We start from the raw sequence: 22505 nt of genomic DNA, 5'->3' as shown, positions 1-22505 counted from the left end.
AGAGGAAAGGGAGGAGAGGAGAGGAAGGAGGAAGGAGAGTAAAGGGAGGAGAGGAACGGAAGGAGAGGAGAGGAAAGGAAGTAGAGAAGAGGAAGGAGAGGAAAGGGAGGAGAGAAGAGGAAGAAGAGAAGAGGAAGGAGAGAAGAGGAAAGGAAGGAGAGAAGAGGAAGGAGAGGAGAGGAAAGGAAGGAGAGAAGAGGAAGGAGAGGAGAGTAAATGGAGGAGAGAAGAGGAAGGAGAGTAGAGTAAATGGAGGAGAGAAGAGGAAGGAGAGTAAAGGGAGGAGAGAAGAGGAAGGAGAGTAAAGGAGGAGAGAAGAGGAAGGAGAGTAAAGGGAGGAGAGAAGAGGAAGGAGAGTAAAGGAGGAGAGAAGAGGAAGGAGAGTAAAGGAGGAGAGAAGAGGAAGAAGAGGAGAGAAGAGGAAGGAGAGGAGAGAAGAGGAAGGAGAGAAAGGAAGGAGAGAAGAGGAAGGAGAGAAAGGAGGGAAGAAGAGGAAGGAGAGTAAAGGGAGGAGAGAAGAGGAAGGAGAGTAAAGGGAGGAGAGAAGAGGAAGGAGAGTAAAGGAGGAGAGAAGAGGAAGGAGAGGAGGGAGGAGAGAAGAGGAAGGAGAGTAAAGGGAGGAGAGAAGAGGAAGGAGAGGAGAGTAAAGGGAGGAGAGAAGAGGAAGGAGAGGAGAGTAAAGGAGGAGAGGAAGGAGAGTAAAGGGAGGAGAGGAACGGAAGGAGAGGAGAGGAAAGGAAGGAGAGAAGAGGAAGGAGAGGATAGGAGAGGGAGGAGAGAAGAGGAAGGAGAGGAAAGGAGAGGAGAGAAGAGGAAGGAGAGGAGAGGGAGGAGAGAAGAGGAAGGAGAGGAGAGGAAAGGGAGGAGAGAAGAGGAAGGGAGTAAAGGAGAGGAGAGAATAGGAAGGAGAGGAGAGGAAAGAGAGGAAGGAGGGAGAGGAAGGAGAGGAGAGAAGAGGAGGAGAGGAAAGGAAGGAGAGGACAGGAGAGGAAGGAGAGGAAGGAGGAGAAAGGGAGGAGAGGAGAGGAGGGAGAAGGGAGGAGAGGAGAGGAATGAGAAGAAAGGGAGGAGAGGAGAGGTCGGAGAGGAAGGAAGGAGAATGGAGGAGAGGAGAGGAAGGAGAGGAGAGGAAGGAGAGGAGAGGAAGGAGAGGAAGGAGAGGAGAGAAGAGGAAGGAGAGGAGAGGAAGGAGAAGGAGAGAAGAGGAAGGAGAGGAGAAGGGAGGAGAGAGAGAGGAAGGAGAGTTAAGGGAGGAGAGGAGAGGAAGGAGAGGAAGGAGGGGAAAGAGAGGAGAGAAGATGAAGGAGAAGAGAGAAGAGGAAGGAGAGAAGAGGAAGGAGAGGAGAGAAAGGGAGGAGAGAAGAGGAAGGAGAGAGGAAAGGAGGAGAGAAGAGAAGGAGAGTAAAGGGAGGAGAGAAGAGGAAGAAGAGGAGAGGAAGAGGAAGGAGAGTAAAGGGAGGAGAGAAGAGGAAGGAGAGGAGAGTAAAGGGAGGAGAGAAGAGGAAGGAGAGTAAAGGAAGGAGGAGAAAGAGGAAGGAGAGTAAAGGGAGGAGAGAAGAGGAAGAAGAGGAGAGAAGAGGAAGGAGAGTAAAGGGAGGAGAGAAGAGGAAGGAGAGGAGAGAAGAGGGAGGAGAGAAGAGGAAGGAGAGTAAAGGGGAGAGAAGAGGAAGGAGAGGAGAGTAAAGGGAGGAGAGAAGAGGAAGGAGAGTAAAGGGAGGAGAGAAGAGGAAGGAGATGAGAGAAGAGGAAGGAGAGGAGAGAAGAGGAAGGAGAGTAAAGGGAGGAGAGAAGAGGAAGGAGAGGAGAAAGGGAGGAGAGAAGAGGAAGGAGAGGAGAGGAAGGGAGTAGAAGGAAGGAGAGAAAGGGGAGGAAGGAAGGAGAGTAAAGGGAGGAGAGGAAGGAAGGAGAGGAGAGGAAAGGAAGGAGAGAAGAGGAAGGAGAGGAAAGGGAGGAGAGAAGAGGAAGGAGAGTAAAGGGAGGAGAGAAGAGGAAGGAGAGGAGAGGAAAGGGAGGAGAGAAGAGGAAGGAGAGGAAAGGGAGGAGAGAAGAGGAAGGAGAGAGAGGAGAGAAGAGGAAGGAGAGAGAGGAGAGAAGAGGAAGGAGAGAGAGAGGAGAGAAGAGGAAGGAGAGGAGAGGAAGGAGAGGAGAGGAAAGGAGGAAAGGAGGGAAGGAGAGGAAAGGAGGAGAGAGAGGAGAGGAGAGGAGAGGAGAGGAAAGGAAGGAAAGGAAAGGGATGGAGGAGGGAAAGGAGAAGAGGAAGGAGAGGAGAGGAGAGGAGAGGAGAGGAAAGGGAGGAAAGGAAAGGGATGTGAGGAGTGGAAAGGGAGGAGAGGAGAGGAGAGGAGAGGAGAGGAAAGGGAGGAAAGGAAAGGGATGTGAGGAGTGGAAAGGGATGAGAGGTGAGGAATGGGAGGAAAGTTGAGGAAGAGGAGGAGAAACGATAAGTCTAATAAAGTTTAAAGACACAGACAACTAGCCTGAGCCAGAGTCATTATCAGTGAATGAGCAGACCTCTAGCAACTACTGAAAGGTTACCATGTAGCATGTTTGATATTAACATGCTCACAACACTTTATCTCCTCTTTAACTGGGAGAGGACATGATTAAAGTGAAGTTCCTTCAGCATGGTGCTACTAATATATTCCTACTGGAGAAGAGAAGCCTCTCTCTCTCTCTCTCTCTCTGTCTCTCACTCCCTCTGTCCCTCTCCCTCCCTCTCTGATTGCTTTGGTGAAACACACGATTAGCCAGCTGCTTCCCCTGATTAAAGAAACTCCCCTGTTCCTAGGGCATCTCCTCATGCTCCTCCTTCCTCTAGCCCTCTCTCCACTCCTCCATCTGTCTCCTCCTTTCACAAGTCTTCCTCTCCATCTACCTCTGTCTTCCCCTCTCCACCCTCCTTTACCTCGCCCACATACTTTCATTTCCTGTCTACTCCCTTTTGCCCTCTCTCCCTGTCCTTCAATCTGTCTCTCTCACTCTCTCTCACCTCTCCAGACGTTTATATCATCCCTCCGTCGTTCTCACTTTCTCTCTCTTGGGTTTAGTCTTTCACTTCACTTCTCCCAACATTCAATTAACTTTCCACTTCCTCTCCACCGCAACTCCCCCGACGCGTCAATCACACTCTGCTGCCGTGGCGACTGACAGCTGGCCCCCACCCTTCCTCCCAGCGGTGTCCCGTGTTCCACCAGGCATGACCCAGTCACCTGGTAGGGGGCTCCCACAGGCCTCTGGGATACCTGGTGGGGCAGGGCGGCCATACTGCCTGGGCTCAGGGAGGACACGCGAGGTTAACTGTTCATAGCAACTCCAGTTCATCGTGAGGAACTGTGTGTGGGTGCTTTTGAGTCTCCAACCAGTATTGCAGAGGTGGTCTCATCAAAACCAGACATCTCTCCTTCAAAATACATCACCACATTGACAAAACACAGAGCTGCATGTCTTCGATGGAAGCAGTGGTGGGAAAAGGTCATACTTGATTAAAAGTAGATGCCTTAACAGAAAGTGACTCGTCAAAGTCAAAGTCACCCAGTAAAATGAACCTTGAGTAAGTCTAAAAGTATTTGATTTTAAATATACTTAAGTATGAAAAGTAAAAGTATAAATCATTTCAAATTCCTTTCCATTTTCTTGTTTTTTAAATTTATGGATAGTCAGGGGCATAATTTAGAAGTTAAGCATTTAGTGAGATCGTCAAATCAGAGGCAGTTGGGATGAGCAGGGATGTTCTCTTGATAAGTGTGTGAATTGGACAATTTCCTGTCCTGTTAAACATTCAGAATGTAACTAGTACTTTCGAGTGTCAGGGAAAATGTATGGAGTTAAAAGTACATAATTTACTTTAGGAATGTAGTCAAGTAAAAGCAGTCAAAAATATGAATAGTAACAGTACGGAACTACCCAAGTTGTACTTTAAAGTATTTTTTACTTAAGTACTTCACACCACTGAATGGTAGTTTGATGTCAAATAAAAGCATAATAAAATGTATTGAGTGTTCACTGTGGTATATTTTCAGGATTCACCACGGTATAAAAGACCTGTCATGTTCTCCAGTTCTCAATTTCTTATGGTGTGTATCTCTGTGTGTGTGTGTGTCAGTGTGAGCTGTAGCGATCCTCTGAGTCCTTACAGAGATAGTAAAATAGTCAATCAGACAGATAGGGGCAGAGCCAGGCTCCTGGTAGCAGCCTGTTAATCCACATCATTTCCCCAGACTCTTCTCTTCTTCTCCAAATGTGATGGGATTTACTCAGGGCCAAGGCACCCCACTGGTAATCCCTATTCCTTAGAAATCTCCACACACTGTGGGTGGATGTGTGTGAGAGCAGGAGAGAGAGAGAAATGGAAAATAGAGATTGTGAGAGGACAGACTGTGTGCCAGAGAGAAGGAAGACTAAGAGGAAGAGATAGAAAGTGTGTGAGAGGGACAGACTGTGTGCCAAATAGAAGGAAGACTAAGAGGAAGAGATAGAAAGTGTATGAGAGGGACAGACTGTGTGTCAGAGAGAAGGAAGACTAAGAGGAAGAGATAGAAAGTGTATGAGAGGGACAGACTGTGTGCCAGAGAGAAGGAAGACTAAGAGGAAGAGATAGAAAGTGTATGAGAGGGACAGACTGTGTGCCAGAGAGAAGGAAGACTAAGAGGAAGAGATAGAAAGTGTGTGAGAGGGACAGACTGTGTGCCAGAGAGAAGGAAGACTAAGAGGAAGAGATAGAAAGTGTATGAGAGGGACAGACTGTGTGTCAGAGAGAAGGAAGACTAAGAGGAAGAGATAGAAAGTGTATGAGAGGGACAGACTGTGTGTCAGAGAGAAGGAAGACTAAGAGGAAGAGATAGAAAGTGTATGAGAGGGACAGACTGTGTGTCAGAGAGAAGGAAGACTAAGAGGAAGAGATAGAAAGTGTATGAGAGGGACAGACTGTGTGTCAGAGAGAAGGAAGACTAAGAGGAAGAGATAGAAAGTGTATGAGAGGGACAGACTGTGTCAGAGAGAAGGAAGACTAAGAGGAAGAGATAGAAAGTGTATGAGGGGGACAGACTGTGTGTCAGAGAGAAGGAAGACTAAGAGGAAGAGATAGAAAGTGTATGAGAGGGACAGACTGTGTGTCAGAGAGAAGGAAGACTAAGAGGAAGAGATAGAAAGTGTATGAGAGGGACAGACTGTGTGTCAAATAGAAGGAAGACTAAGAGGAAGAGATAGAAAGTGTATGAGAGGGACAGACTGTGTGCCAGAGAGAAGGAAGACTAAGAGGAAGAGATAGAAAGTGTATGAGAGGGACAGACTGTGTCAGAGAGAAGGAAGACTAAGAGGAAGAGATAGAAAGTGTATGAGGGGGACAGACTGTGTGTCAGAGAGAAGGAAGACTAAGAGGAAGAGATAGAAAGTGTATGAGAGGGACAGACTGTGTGTCAGAGAGAAGGAAGACTAAGAGGAAGAGATAGAAAGTGTATGAGAGGGACAGACTGTGTGTCAGAGAGAAGGAAGACTAAGAGGAAGAGATAGAAAGTGTATGAGAGGGACAGACTGTGTGTCAAATAGAAGGAAGACTAAGAGGAAGAGATAGAAAGTGTATGAGAGGGACAGACTGTGTGTCAAATAGAAGGAAGACTAAGAGGAAGAGATAGAAAGTGTATGAGAGGGACAGACTGTGTCAGAGAGAAGGAAGACTAAGAGGAAGAGATAGAAAGTGTATGAGAGGGACAGACTGTGTGCCAGAGAGAAGGAAGACTAAGAGGAAGAGATAGAAAGTGTATGAGAGGGACAGACTGTGTGTCAAATAGAAGGAAGACTAAGAGGAAGAGATAGAAAGTGTGTGAGAGGGACAGACTGTGTGTCAAATAGAAGGAAGACTAAGAGGAAGAGATAAAGTGTGTGTGTCAGAGAGAAGGAAGACTAAGAGGAAGAGATAAAGTGTGTGAGAGGGACAGACTGTGTGTCAGAGAGAAGGAAGACTAAGAGGAAGAGATAGAAAGTGTGTGAGAGGGACAGACTGTGTGTCAGAGAGAAGGAAGACTAAGAGGAAGAGATAGAAAGTGTGTGAGAAGGACAGACTGTGTGTCAGAGAGAAGGAAGACTAAGAGGAAGAGATAGAAAGTGTGTGAGAGGGACAGACTGTGTGTCAGAGAGAAGGAAGACTAAGAGGAAGAGATAAAGTGTGTGAGAGGGACAGACTGTGTGTCAGAGAGAAGGAAGACTAAGAGGAAGAGATAGAAAGTGTATGAGAGGGACAGACTGTGTGTCAGAGAGAAGGAAGACTAAGAGGAAGAGATAGAAAGTGTGTGAGAGGGACAGACTGTGTGTCAGAGAGAAGGAAGACTAAGAGGAAGAGATAAAGTGTGTGAGAGGGACAGACTGTGTGTCAAATAGAAGGAAGACTAAGAGGAAGAGATAGAAAGTGTGTGAGAGGGACAGACTGTGTGTGTGTCAAATAGAAGGAAGACTAAGAGGAAGAGATAGAAAGTGTGTGAGAGGGACAGACTGTGTGTCAAATAGAAGGAAGACTAAGAGGAAGAGATAGAAAGTGTGTGAGAGGGACAGACTGTGTGTCAAATAGAAGGAAGACTAAGAGGAAGAGATAGAAAGTGTGTGAGAGGGACAGACTGTGTGTCAAATAGAAGGAAGACTAAGAGGAAGAGATAGAAAGTGTGTGAGAGGGACAGACTGTGTGTCAAATAGAAGGAAGACTAAGAGGAAGAGATAGAAAGTGTGTGAGAGGGACAGACTGTGTGTCAAATAGAAGCAAGACTAAGAGGAAGAGATAGAAAGTGTGTGAGAGGGACAGACTGTGTGTCAAATAGAAGGAAGACTAAGAGGAAGAGATAGAAAGTGTGTGAGAGGGACAGACTGTGTGTCAAGAGATAGAAGGACAGACTAAGAGAAGGAAGACTAAGAGGAAGAGATAGAAAGTGTGTGAGAGGGACAGACTAAGAGGAAGAGATGTGTCAAACTGTGTGTCAAATAGAAGGAAGACTAGAAGAAGGAAGACTAAGAGGAAGAGATAGAAAGTGTGTGAGAGGGACAGACTGTGTGTCAAATAGAAGCAAGACTAAGAGGAGAGATAGAAAGTGTGTGAGAGGGACAGACTAAATAGAGGACTAAGAGGAAGAGATAGAAAGTGTGTGAGAGGGACAGACTGTGTGTCAGAGAGAAGCAAGACTAAGAGGAAGAGATAGAAAGTGTGTGAGAGGGACAGACTGTGTGTCAAATAGAAGGAAGACTAAGAGGAAGAGATAGAAAGTGTGTTTACACAAATGATGCAACAAAAACAAAGAAAACTCCAGGCCCTATCTGCAAAGTAAAAGTGAGATGAGAGTGACGTCTGAAGATGAAAGCTATACTAAAGGTAACCGTGCTTCTGCACTGAGCTAGCCTGCTACAGTAGTCTGCTTGTCAGATAAAAGCCAGCCTGCCTGTGTCTGGTAATTGAATGACAGAGGGGATATTACCCAGAATGACCTGCAGGACTGTCTGTCTGTGGACGCCACTGTGTCCTGTGTGTAATAGAATAATAGATTACATCTAGCAGACACATACACACACCCTCAAGGACACACAGAGAGAGAGAGAGAGAGAGAGAGAGAGAGAGAGAGAGAGAGAGAGAGAGAGAGAGAGAGAGAGAGAGAGAGAGAGAGAGAGAGAGAGAGAGAGAGAGAGAGAGAGAGAGAGAGAGAGAGAGAGAGAGAGAGAGAGAGAGTGTGTGAGAGAGAGAGAGAGATAAAACACAGTTAGCTAATGATTTACTATTATGTCTTGATTGTTTTTTGGATTTTTTTCCCTATTTTTGTGCAATGCAGAGAGTACCTGAAGAAGATTTATCATCTTAATTACCATAGTGAATTATTGTAATGTATGTTTGTGTCAATTAATCCCATAAGGGACGGGTTGCCAATTGGCGATTAGACACGAAAATACAATTTTATTCATTCAAAAAATGTCATTCCTACAGATGAGAATAGTAATGCACCGACATTACATGCACCGACATCCATGAGCTATCTAGCTTTTTTTATGACCAGCACAATAGGTGCGCGAGACAACTTTACCAGCATCATAGCATTAATATCAATGAATCGTTGTGACATATGGAATACGAGTTGATGTAATCAATGTGTAATAACTACGTAAAAAATGTATGAACGCGTTCAATTATTATGTGAAGTCATATTCAGGTCCTGATTGGTCAACCAGCTTATTTGACACGTCAAATAGTGTTATTTGACACGTAGTTATTACACAATTACACAGAACCCAAACCGGCTGCGCCAGTGCGCTATCGTGCATGAATGTATTTTGTCCCCCTACACCAAACGCAGGTTAAAATATCAAAACAAACTCTGAACCAATGACATTAATTTGGGGACAGGTCGAAAAGCATTAAACATGTATGGCAATTTAGCTTGCACATGCTAGCTAATTTGTCCTATTTAGCTAGCTTGCTGTTGCTAGCTAATCTGTCCTGGGATAGAAACATTGAGTTGTCATTTTACCTGCACAATGTCCTCTACTCCGACAATTAATCCACACATAAAACGGTCAACCAAATCGTTTCTAGTCATCTCTCCTCCTTCCAGGCTTTTTCTTCTTTGAACTTATATGGCGATTGGCATCTACACTTTCATAGTATTACCACGACAACCGGCAAAACAATTCATCTTTCAATCACCCACGTGGGTATAACCAATGAGGAGATGGCACGTGGGTACCTGCTTCTATAAACCAATGAATTTATTTTGAGACGCTCGCACACACGTCCGGTCTGGTCAGCATGTCCCTCGTATTTCACATGTCACAACAATTAATCGATACGTATGTTATGATCGCACACCTATTGTGCTGGTCATAAAAAAAGCTAGCTCATGGATGCAAACAATGTTCTTCTCCAAAAACATAGCAACACAACATCTGTTTTAACAGCTAGCAACATCTGAAAAATAGCGCATTTGGTAGTGTGTACCGGTGCTCAACCAGTCGGCGAAAGCCAACATCACCCACGACAGAGAATGGTTGATTGTCAAGGGCAATGAATCCCATTATCTTGGCATTAATGGATTTTACCTTTGAGGCATCTCACAGAAATGGTCTTACTCTTTCAAATCACTGCTCGACTTGTTGACTACTCGATCCACACAGCAGACATTGTGGGCTAGGTTAGGAATGCTGTGTTGCACGTGTAGGTCAACATTTTACGCGGCATCATTACGTCATGTACCTACGTTATATAGGTATGCACGTCATGTACCTACGTTATATAGGTATGCACGTCATGTACCTACGTTATATAGGTATGCACGTCATGTACCTACGTTATATAGGTATGCACGTCATGTACCTACGTTATATAGGTATGCACGTCATGTACCTACGTTATATAGGTATGCACGTCATGTACCTACGTTATATAGGTATGCACGTCATGTACCTACGTTATATAGGTATGCACGTCATGTACCTACGTTATATAGGTATGCACGTCATGTACCTACGTTATATAGGTATGCACGGTAGCTTTGACATCGGTTTTTATCATCGGCGTTAAACTAGACATCGGGCCGATACCGATGTTGGCATTTTTAGCTAATATCGGCCGATTCAGATATGTTCACCGATATATCGTGCATCGATAGATGAGAACTATTTTATCACGCAGAGGACATATTGTGCATAATGCTTTACAGAGAGCCTGTACACTGTGCATTGAGAGTGTGTGTGACAGTGTGTGTGCGCATGGGTGTGAGTGTACTCACCGCCCTGGTCGGTGGTGATTGTAATGGCGGCCGTGGCGCCACGGTTCAGGGGTTAGAGTAGGTTGTCCACCCACTCTGGCCAGAGTGCTTTGGTGATGACATTTCAATTATGTTATAAAATACATTTTACAAGGACAAATGATTATGTTCTGAATCATTCAGTGGGCTCTTTCTCTGACATATCATTAACATCATATCCACAAAGTTGGATTTGGTAACCTAAAACATCTGATAATACGCACCGAGCTCGGTTGACATAGCAGTGCAGGTTGCTCGTAACAACTTTTGCGGATTTACCGTTTTGTGGTTGTCGACTTCAAAGTTGTTTCCGCGGGTTGCAAAAAGCTAAATTAGCATGACGCAGCTGAATGAAATGTAAAAGGCTTTGAAAATAAAAAAGGTTGGTATACGCTCAGTGCTCTGTAGACGTTTCACAGAGATATGCTTGTTTTTCTGAGAATTCATATCAAAAGCGTACACTAAAATATGAAAATACTATATGTCATGTGTCATAATCGATATCCATTTGACCTCTATATTGTTTTATGTCCCACCGATTCAAAGAGAAAGATGAGTTCAATGGGGAAAGTGAGCCTTTTAGACAGTCAGTAGCCTTCATCCTTGCACAGAATCCAGCCTAGCTAACACAATGCAATTTTCCAGATTTTTTTTACCACTTTTTTCTCTTGATTTCGTCACCCTAATTCTGGCCATCCTACAGGGGTAAAAACTCCAATCACTTTGGAACGGATTATGCTTGAGACATGAGGTTTGGACCATTGGTTTTAGAGGATTAGACACAAAATTAACATATATTGGTAAAAGATGCATTTTAATTGGACACCCTAGTCACAGGGTTTAAGGGTAAGAAGTCAGGGTCAGAGGTCAGTGTATAGGTGTACTCACAGCCTTGGTCGGTGGAGACAGTGATGTCTTACAGGTTCAGGGTTATGGGGGTCAGAGGTCAGTGTATAGGTGTACTCACAGCCCTGGTCGGTGGAGACAGTAATGTCTGACAGGTTCAGGGTTAAGGGGGTCAGAGGTCAGTGTATAGGTGTACTCACAGCCCTGGTCGGTGAAGACAGTGATGTCTTACAGGTTCAGGGTTATGGGGGTCAGAGGTCAGTGTATAGGTGTACTCACCGCCCTGGTCGGTGGAGACAGTAATGGCGGCCACAGGTCTCGGGTAGTTAATCATCTTAGACACTCCATTCAGTGACTCAATCTCAAAGGTGTAGTTGGCGTGAGCAGAGAAGTCCATCACCGTTACCGTGGTGTTAGTCAGGCCCTGGGGGCGGGGCACAAAGCGAAGCTCTTCCCCACAAAGCTGGCATTGGTCGGGCTCTGGGCCGCATCGCTTACATAGCACGTTATAGGTCAGGTCCCTGCGACCACCCATGTCGCTGGGAGGAGACCACTCCAACTGTAGACAGGTGTCATTCAGGTTGAAGACCACGTTACGAGGAGGGGAGGGGGGACCTGGAATAGAGAGAGGGAGCTTCGTGTTGATTGATCATGTTTCTGCCTCAACATCTCTGTAGTTTGTGGTGGTATGAGTCCAAATAAAGAGTATAGCACACATTGAAAGGGAACAGGCAAATGTTATTGTACTTTAAGTGGAACAGACAGCGTTTTAACTACTTTGCAGATAATAAACAAACAGACAGTCACATCAATCAAAAATATTAAATTCCCAGTTCATACTACAAAACTAACTTCATAAGAGGTTTAAAAAATGGGTTCTATTTGACTCAACATTCCATGACGTACAGTAAGACATTGTTGGGAGAACAGATGGATGCAGTTCAAAGCATGATGAATATAATTCACCAATACATTTCTTTGTAGTCCCAAAAAATATCAGGTTGTAAATCACAGCTGGCCTGATACATTGTTTGCTGCCTCCATTCGGGATGCACTGTTTCAGTTTCAATGACTCAATATTTTGGACAAAAACGGCCGAATGTAACTAAGGCTGGGAATGTCAATATAATCAAGCTAGAAAGGGCAATGATCACAAGTCAGTCATAATGTGGCTAGCGTAACTATTTATGTATCTATTAATTTAGCAAGCTAAAAACGTGGAGGCTAATGTTTGCTTGCTAGCTGCTGGGTTTTTTGGTTGCTACAGCTAGAGATGCAGGTGTCATTTGGTTAGCAAGCAATACATATTAATTGCTTTGCTAGCTAGCTAGGTTTATTGAACTTTAACAACTGTTATCCAGTTAGCATATCTTGTGCGATCGTAAATTCACTCTGGCTATCTAATCCAAATTCAGAGCACTCATCTAAGAGTGAAGGATAACTGATGAATTTACGAACACGCAAAACCGCCGAATATGACCCCTGTCAATTGTTACCAGCAGCACAGTCTAGATAACATGCAAACAGCCTAACCAGCTCTGCTAGTGCGAATAAAATGGTCAGAATGAGGTGTTCTCTCATTTGTGTCTAGAAGTAGCTAGGAAGCTAGCCAGCTTTAGACAGTTAGCTTGGGTGTTTGACTGCCATTGTGAGGAATGCTCAAATCAACCTTACTCCTCGGCCTGCGTGTCCAGTGCAAATAGTGCAGTGTGCTCTCAATTTACGAACAACCCAGAGTGCACTCTGACATACTGAAGGCAATTTACAAACACACCCTTAGTCGTCAATCAAATGTATTTGGCATTGATCAAATGTGCGGGCAGGCAAGTTCCCATTCAGTTGTCAAAGTGTGGGACGAGCAGGCTACTACTCACCATTGTTTATCAGTGCAATTTCGATGGCCAAGTAGCTGAAAAGGTTTGAGCGTTTATCTAATGTTCCCTCATTAGATTTTAGCTCATCTCACTCTGGCTAGCATTAGTTGTTGATCTTCCTGTTGTTGATGTGCATAACTGAGTGAGAGAGAGCCTTCCTTTTTATGGTTGTTTGATCAATAGGACTGGAAAGTTCCCAAACGTAAGAGGAACATTTCCATATTTGCAGAAATCCATTCCTGTGTATTTTGGAGCTCTTGGTGAATGCGTTCTAATGGTCTAACGTATTACTGTTGCTCCTGCCTGTAAACACAGTCTAGTTCAAAGTGAATGATGACAGGTCTGTGTGGCAAATGGATTATCTGCATATAGGCCTACTGTAGCTCTGATTGGCTATGGTGCACCAGTCTGCATAGATTCCGGTCTTGGATAAGACAGATGTTTTTATTAGGTTTTAATTACTGCAGTCTGTTAATTGTTCAAATCCACGCCCGCTTTCCCACTCTATACTGCTATAGAATTTTCACAAATACCTTACTCTACGTCATTTCCAAACATTCTATGAATTTATGAAATGTGAAAATGACCATTCTAAGTGCTCACTTGTCAGAGAACGGTGCCATGATCTTCCTGGGGGTGTATATGAACAGAATGTAATAATATTTCATGTTGCTAAAACGCTATCAGATCCACTTTAACAAGGCTAAAAAACAAAACCTTGCTATTATAACGCCATGTCTACTTTGATACCATTGTTCACTTTGACAAACATCTACTATCTACTACAGACAGCTTACCATCAAGGTGACTGCTTCTCCATTGTGTGTGAAGTTATTCTGGGAGAGGTATTGTGAGAGTAGGTGCATGCAGGTATTGAGTAGATGTGTGCAGGCATTGTATGTGTGTGCAGGTATTGTGTGTGTGTCTGTATTGTGCTGCACAGAGCAGTCTGCCAGCTGTCAGAGGGGCAGTGTTAAAAGGCCTGGGGGATTTAAACCCTCCAGTTCTGCCAAGCTTTCTGTCTGTCTGCACAATAGGCTGGAGCCCTCTCCTGCCTAACCCCACTCACAATCCCCCTCTCCTACCTTCCTCTACCCTTCCCTGCTCCCAATCCCCCTTTTCTGTTCTCCTCGTACCTTCCCCGCTCCCAATCCCCCTCTCCTGCCCTCCTCCTCCTCCTCTTCTCCATCCCTCTTTCCTGCCCTCCTCCTCATCTGCCCTCTCTCATATAACACTACATGCCTGTACTATACTCTCCAAGAGTATATAACACTATATGCCTGTACTGTACTCTCCAAGAGTATATAACACTATATGCATGTACTGTACTCTCCAAGAGTATATAACACTATATGCCTGTACTATACTCTCCAAGAGTATATAACACTATATGCATGTAGTGTACTCTCCAAGAGTATATAACACTATATGCATGTAGTGTACTCTCCAAGAGTATATAACACTATATGCCTGTACTGTACTCTCCAAGAGTTTATAACACTATATGCCTGTACTATACTCTCCAAGAGTATATAACACTATATGCCTGTACTGTACTCTCCAAGAGTATATAACACTATATGCATGTAGTGTACTCTCCAAGAGTATATAACACTATATGCATGTAGTGTACTCTCCCTGAGTGTATTGACTGCTGTTGGGACAATTACGACATTGCCTGATTGTTTGATTGATGATACTCACGTGTGCAGGCCATAGTGGGTGGGTCTCTCTCAGCTCTGTAGAAAGCCTTCTCACAGTGGCAGACAGCAGCCCCCTCTCCATAGCTGAAACTGTGAGGGGGACACTTGGAACACTTGATGTTCCCCGCAAACGCCTTGTAGAAGCCTGGTCGACACGCTGTGGAGAGAAAGAGGGATATATGCTATATATATGTATATGTCAGGATTACAGACAGATACATGGTCAGGATAAGACACAGAGATATGGTTATACTGTAGATGTCAGGATAAGACACAGAGATATGGTTATACTGTAGATGTCAGGATAAGAAACAGATATGGTTATACTGTAGATGTCAGGATAAGACACAGAGATATGGTTATACTGTAGATGTCAGGATAAGAAACAGATATGGTTATACTGTAGATGTCAGGATAAGACACAGAGATATGGTTATACTGTAGATGTCAGGATAAGACACAGAGATATGGTTATACTGTAGATGTCAGGATAAGAAACAGATATGGTTATACTGTAGATGTCAGGATAAGACACAGAGATATGGTTATACTGTAGATGTCAGGATAAGAAACAGATGTCAGGATAAGAAACAGAGATATGGTTATACTGTAGATGTCAGGATAAGAAACAGATATGGATATACTGTAGATGTCAGGATAAGACACAGAGATATGGTTATACTGTAGATGTCAGGATAAGAAACAGATATGGTTATACTGTAGATGTCAGGATAAGAAACAGATATGGTTATACTGTAGATGTCAGGATAAGAAACAGATATGGTTATACTGCAGATGTCAGGATAAGAAACAGAGATATGGTTATACTGTAGATGTCAGGATAAGACACAGAGATATGGTTATACTATATATGTCAGGATAAGACACAGATATATGGTTATACTGTATATGGCAGGATAACAGACACAGATATATGGTTATACTGTATATGGCAGGATAACAGACACAGATATATGGTTATACCGTATATGGCAGGATAACAGACACATATATATGGTTATACTGTAGATGTCAGGATAAGAGACAGATATATGGTTATACTGTATATGGCAGGATAACAGACACAGATATATGGTTATACTGTATATGGCAGGATAACAGACACAGATATATGGTTATACTGTATATGGCAGGATAACAGACACAGAGATATGGTTATACTGTATATGGCAGGATAACAGACACAGATATATGGTTATACTGTATATGGCAGGATAACAGACACAGATATATGGTTATACTGTATATGGCAGGATAACAGACACAGATATATGGTTATACTGTACAGTCATGGCCAAAAGTTGAGTGACACAAATATTAATTTTCACTAAATTTGCTGCTTCTGTGTCTTTAGATACTTTTGTCAGATGTTACTATGGAATACTGAAGTATAATTACAAGCATTTCATACGTGTCAAAGGCTTTTATTGACAATTACATGAAGTTGATGCATAGAGTCAATATTTGCAGTGTTGACCCTTCTTTTTCAAGACCTCTGCAATCCCCCTGGCATGCTGTCAATTAAATTCTGGGCCACATCCTGAATGATGGCAGCCCATTCTTGCATATTCAATGCTTGGAGTTTGTCAGAATTTGTGGGGTTTTGTTTGTCCACCCGCCTCTTGAGGATTGACCACAAGTTCTCAATGGGATTAAGGTCTGGGAGTTTCCTGGCCATGGACCCAAAATATCGATGTTTTGTTCCCGAGCCACTTAGTTATCACTTTTGCCTTATGGCAAGGTGCTCCATCATGGTGGAAAAGGCATTGTTCATCACCAAACTGTTCCTGGATGGTTGGGAGAAGTTGCTCTCGGAGGATGTGTTGGTTCCATTCTTTATTCATGGCTGTGTTCTTAGGAAAAATTGTGAGTGAGCCCACTCCCTTGGCTGAGAAGCAACCCCACACATGAATGGTCTCAGGATGCTTTACTGTTGGCATGACACAGGACTGATGGTAGCGCTCACCTTGTCTTCTCCGGACAAGCTTTTTTTTCGGATGCCCCAAAAAATCGTAATGGGAATTCATCAGAGAAAATGACTTTACCCCATTCTTCAGCAGTCCAATCCCTGTACCTTTTTCAGAATATCAGTCTGTCCCTGATGTTTTTCCTGCATAGAAGTGGCTTCTTAACTGCCCTTCTTGACACCAGGCCATCCTACAAAAGTCTTCGCCTCACTGTAGGTGCAGATGCACTCAGGCCTGAGCAAGCTCTGTACTGGTGGTGCCCCGATCCCGCAGCTGAATCAACTTTAGGAGACGGTCCTGGCGCTGCCCCGATCCCGCAGCTGAATCAACTTTAGGAGACGGTCCTGGCGCTGCCCCGATCCCACAGCTGAATCAACTTTAGGAGACGGTCCTGGCGCTGCCCCGTTCCCACAGCTGAATCAACTTTAGGAGACGGTCCTGGCGCTGCCCCGTTCCCACAGCTGAATCAACTTTAGGAGACGGTCCTGGCCCTGCCCCGTTCCCACAGCTGAATCAACTTTAGGAGATGGTCCCCGTTGCTGAATCGCTGCCCCCCGTTCCCACAGCTGAATCAACTTTAGGAGACGGTCCTGGCGCTGCCCCGTTCCCACAGCTGAATCAACTTTAGGAGACGGTCCTGGCGCTGCCCCGTTCCCACAGCTGAATCAACTTTAGGAGACGGTCCTGGTGCTTGCTGGACTTTCTTGGGCGCCCTGAAGTCTTCTTCATAACAATTGAACCTCTCTCCTTGAATCAAATCAAATCAAATTTATTTATATAGCCCTTCGTACATCAGCTGATATCTCAAAGTGCTGTACAGAAACCCAGCCTAAAACCCCAAACCCCAAAAACCATTTGAAGTTCTTGATGATCTGATAAATGGGTGATTTAGGTGCAATCTTACTGGCAGCAATATCCTTACATGTGAAGCCCTTTTTGTACAAAGCAATGATGACGGCACGTGTTCCCTTGTAGGTAACAATGGCTGACAGAGGATGAACAATGATTCCAAGCACCACCCTCCTTTTGAAGCTTCCAGTCTGTTATTTGAAATCAATCAGCATGACAGAGTGATCTCCAGCCTTGTCCTTGTCAACACTCACACGTGTTAACGAGAGAATCACTGACATGTCAGCTGGTCCTTTTGTGGCAGGGCTGAAATGGAGTGGAAATGTTTTTGGGGATTCAGTTCATTTGAATGGCAAAGAGGGACTTTGCAATTAATTGCAATTCCTCTGATCACTCTTCATAACATTCTGAAGTATATGCAAATTGCCATCATACAAACTGAGGCACCAGACTGTGAAAATGTATATTTGTGTCATTCTCAAACCTTTGGCCAAACCTTTGGCCACGACTGTATATGGCAGGATAATAGATACAGATATCGTTATACTGTATATGGCAGGATAACAGACACAGGGGTATGGTTATACTGTATATGGCAGGATAACAGACACAGATAATAGATATGGTTATACTGTATACTGGCAGGATAACAGACACAGGGGTATGGACAGCTATACTGTATATGGCAGGATAACAGACACAGATATATGGTTATACTGTATATGGCAGGATAACAGGCACTGAAATATGTTTATACTGTATATGGCAGGATAACAGACACTGAAATATGGTTATACTGTATTTGGCAGGATAACAGACACTGAAATATGGTTATACTGTATTTGGCAGGATAACAGACACATATATATGGTTATACTTTATATGGCAGGATAACAGACACATATATATGGTTATACTGTATATGGCAGGATAACAGACACAGATATATGGTTATACTGTATATGGCAGGATAACAGACACTGAAATATGGTTATACTGTATTTGGCAGGATAACAGACACATATATATGGTTATACTTTATATGGCAGGATAACAGACACATATATATGGTTATACTTTATATGGCAGGATAACAGACACAGATATATGGTTATACTTTATATGGCAGGATAACAGACACTGAAATATGGTTATACTGTATATGGCAGGATAACAGACACATATATATGGTTATACTTTATATGGCAGGATAACAGACACAGATATATGGTTATACTTTATATGGCAGGATAACAGACACAGATATAGCAAATTCACAAAAGAGAAAGAAAGATGACATCAAATGGCAGGACATTTGTTACACAGTCAATGGACAATGGCTTAGACAAGCAAACACAATCTGTTGACCTGATGAAATTAATCTCTACTGATTTATATCCAGAAATACTAGGAAAATGAAGTACATTGAAAGCAGTAATGAGAAAAAAGCTCCCTCTATTCTCTCCCTTTCTTCTCCTACACTCTGTCCTCCCTCTCTCCCTGCAGTCCGATCCTAAAGCCTGTACGCCTCAGGGACAAATGGCCTTTCAAATCCCTCTCAGCCTTTAACCGATGGTACCACACACACACACACACACACACAATCCCCGGGTACGCAGTCAGAGGAGAATTCCACTTCTGGGGTTGTCAGAGTGCCCATCGATTTAACAAGGTAACACAGGCTGAGCCATCTGAGGGCTTCACCTTGAAGTACTGAAGGCCTTGATGTGTGTGTTTGTGTGCGTGCGCGTATGTGTGGATGGAGTCTTTCCATTTCTCCTTCTGATAAATTAACCTACAGGAGCCCTGAAACCACACCGACGCAGATCAAATGGGATTAATTAGGACATCACACACACACACACACACACACACACACACACACTGCAGAAGCCCCTTCTACCAACACAGACATAGCTGCAGTATCAATATGATGAGTGACACCCCCTGCAGTGGACCAAGGTTGGCTGTGCCATTAACCTCTGATAGTACATGGCTTTATACATGGCCTTGATTCACACACTGTTACTCAGTTATTCCCCCAGCAGAACTGTTTTAAACTGTCAACTAATGACACTTCTGTCTGACCCTCAAACAGCTGAGGGAATAGACACACACACACACGAACACACACGCACGCATGCACATGCACACATAGGCCAAGACCTCCTGCTAAAAATAAAACAACATTAACGACAACAACAACACATGTACTAAAATCAGGCAGCCGGCTGCATTAGAATGAGCTCTCCAGAATTGAAACGACTGCTAAATGCATAACATAGGTATTTGATTAACCACATAATGTGTAAATATTTGTACGAACATAAGATTCAAAAACCGAGACATAAACTGAACAAGTTCCACAGACATGTGACTAACATAAATGGAATAATGTGTCCCTGAACAAAGGGGTGTCAAAATCAAAAGTAACAATCAGTATCTGGTGTGGCCACCAGCTGCATTAAGTACCGCAGTGCATCTCCTCCTCATGGACTGCACAAGATTTGCCAGTTCTTGCTGTGAGATGTTAACCCACTTTTCTACCAAGGCGCTTGCAAGTTCACAGACATTTCTGGGGGGGAATGGCCCTAGACCTCACCCTACAGGTCCCAGACGTGCGCAATGGGATTGAGATCAGGGCTCTTTGTTGGCCATGGCAGAACACTGACATTCCTGTCTTGCAGGAAATAACGCACAGAATGAGCAGTATGGCTGGTGGCATTGTCATGCTGGAGGGTCATGTCAGGATGAGCCTGCAGGAAGGATACCACATGAGGGAGGAGGATGTCTTCCCTGTAACACACAGTGTTGAGATTGCCTGCAATGACAACAAGCTCAGTCCAATGATGCTGTGACACACCGCCCCAGACCATGACGGAGCCTCCACCTCCAAATTAATCCTGACCATCACCCCTGGTGAGACAAAACCGCAACTAGTCAGTGAAGAGCACTTTTTACCAGCCCTGTCTAGTCCAGCGACGGTGGGTTTGTGCCCATAGGTGACGTTGTTGCCGGTGATGTCTGGTGAGGACCTGCCTTACAACAGGTCTACAAACCCTCTCTCTGTCCAGCCACTCTCAGTCTATTGTGGACAGTCTGAACACTGATGGAGGGATTGTGCGTTCCTGGTGTAACTCGGGCAGTTGTTGTTGCCATGCTGTACCTGTCCCGCAGGTGTGATGTTCGGATGTACTGATCCTGTGCAGGTGTTGTTACACGTGGTCTGCCACTGCGAAGACGATTAGCTGTCTGTCCTGTCTCCATGTAGCGCTGTCTTAGGCGTCTCACAATACGGACATTGCAATTTATTGCCCTGGCCACATCTGCAGTCCTCATTCCTCCTTTCATTATGCCTAAGGCACATTCACGCAGATGAACAGGGATCCAACCAGGAAGTGGGAAATCTGAGGTTTGTAGTTTTTCAAAGCTTGGCCTACCGAATACACAGTGTCTATGGGGTCGAGTTGCACCTCCTAAGGCTTCCACTAGAAATCAACCGTCTTCAGAAACTTGTTTCAGGCTTCTGCTATAAAGGAGGGGGGAATGGGAGCTAAATGAGTCATGGGTCTGGCAGAGTGTCTCAGGCTCGTGACGCGCGGCCCCGTCAGAGTTAGCTCTCGTTCCAGTGCTTTTCTTCAGACAATGGAATTCTCCGGTTGGAACCTTATTGATGATATATGTTAAAAACATCCTAAAGATTGATTCCATACATCGTTTGACTTGTTTCTACGACCTGTAACGGAACCTTTTGAGTTTTCATCTGGACGTAGTGCTCGCGCCTCATGAAGATGGATTACTGGGCTAAACACGCTAACAACAATTTGGAAATAAATGATGGACTTTATGGAACAAATCAGTCATTTATTGTCGAACTGGGATTCCTGGGAGTGCCTTCTGATGAAGATCATCAAAGGTAAGTGAATATTTATGGTGTGGTTTCTAACTTTGTTGATTCCAAAATGGCGGCAATTCCTCTGGCTGTTTTGGGTTCTGAGCGCTGTTCTCAGATTATGCTTTTTTTTTTTTTTTTTAAATCTGACACAGCGGTTGCATTAAGGAGAAGTCTATCTTTAATTCTGTGAATAACACTTATATCTTTTATCAATGTTTATTATGAGTATTTCTGCAAAATCACCGGATGTTTTGGAATGAAAACATTACTGCACGTAACGCGCCAATGTAAACTGAGATTTTTGGATATAAATATGCACATTATGTATTGTATTATGTATGTATTGTGTATTGTATTGTGTAACATGATGTCCTATGAGTGTCATCTGATTAAGATCATCAAAGGTTAGTGATTTATTTTATCTATATTTCTGCTTTTTGTGACTCCTATCTTTGGCTGGAAAAATGGCTTTGTGTTTTTTTGACTTGGCTCTGACCTAACATAATCATATGTTGTGCTTTCGCTGTAAAGCCTTTTTGAAATCAGACATGATGGGTAGATTAACAAGAAGGTTATCTTTCATTTGCTGTATTGGACTTGTTAATGTGGGAAAGTTACATATTTCAAAAAAATAGTTTTGAATTTTGCGCGCTGCCTTTTCAGCGGAATGTTGTCAAGGGGTTCCGCTAGCGGAACGCCTGCCCTAGAAAGGTTAAACCTTTTACAATGAAGATCTGTGAAGTTATTTGGATTTTTACGAATTATCTTTGAAAGACAGGGTCCTGGAAAAGGGACGTTTCTTTTTTTGCTGAGTTTACAATACAAGACAGCTATCACCACAAAGTAATGACTGCTTTTGAAATGAAAGTTAACATGGATGAATCACGTCTGTTCCATCGTGGCAAGACTATTTCCTAGGCTCTGTTGTTGTTGTGGTAACACTGACTATATCAGACCAGAAATTAACACAAAACCCTGCATCAGCCCTGACTCTGAGAGACAGACAGAGAAAGAGAGAGAGATGGTGAAGGTAGAGAGCCAGAGTGTTCAAATGCATGTGTGTGTGTGTATGCATGCATGGTTTGTGTGTGCTGGACAGTATTGGGCAGAGAGTGGGGCGTTCTAAGTGAGGATCATACCCTAAAACGTGGGCCCAGGGGCTCGGCTGAATCTGGGCCTGCTTCCCAAGGTTAACGAGCTCTGGAAGTCATCCACCACAACCACCACACAACCAAGATAGACCTACAGAACCTCTGAGGCTGGGCTCTGGGCCCTGGATGAACTGACCGACCGGGTTCTCCACCCACTGGACCAGAACTGGCAAGAGCAGCATGACAGCTCTGGCATAGCCCAGAACAGATGTACAGCGAGTGTGTGTCTATGTGTTTGTGGGAGTGTGACTATCTAAATGTGTGTGTGTGTGTATATATGTGTTTGTGGGAGTATGTGTGTGTATATATGTGTTTGTGGGAGTGTGTCTGTCTATATGTGTTTGTGTGTGTGTGTGTGTTTGTGGGAGTATGTGTGTGTGTGTGTGTGAGTGTGTATATATGTGTTTGTGTGTGTGTATGTGTTTGTGGGAG

At 43.9% G+C, this 22505-nt stretch overlaps 1 protein-coding gene across 1 annotated transcript in view; it reads right to left on the bottom strand.

Annotated features, from left to right (window-relative positions):
- Positions 1 to 22505, bottom strand: part of LOC112235859 (ephrin type-A receptor 6-like) — a 214589-nt gene that overhangs the window by 80119 nt on the left and 111965 nt on the right. The window contains exons 6-7 of the mRNA XM_042306434.1: positions 14192 to 14347; positions 10893 to 11228 (exon numbers count right to left, since the gene is read on the bottom strand). Of these exons, the coding sequence (XP_042162368.1) occupies positions 10893 to 11228; positions 14192 to 14347 (492 nt within the window). The remainder of the gene's footprint in view (positions 1 to 10892; positions 11229 to 14191; positions 14348 to 22505) is intronic.

This window comes from Oncorhynchus tshawytscha, linkage group LG26, assembly GCF_018296145.1.
Source record: "Oncorhynchus tshawytscha isolate Ot180627B linkage group LG26, Otsh_v2.0, whole genome shotgun sequence".
Lineage (NCBI taxonomy): Eukaryota > Metazoa > Chordata > Actinopteri > Salmoniformes > Salmonidae > Oncorhynchus > Oncorhynchus tshawytscha.
The sequence above is the reverse complement of the archived record's forward strand: the minus strand, read 5'-3'. Positions and strand labels throughout refer to the sequence as shown.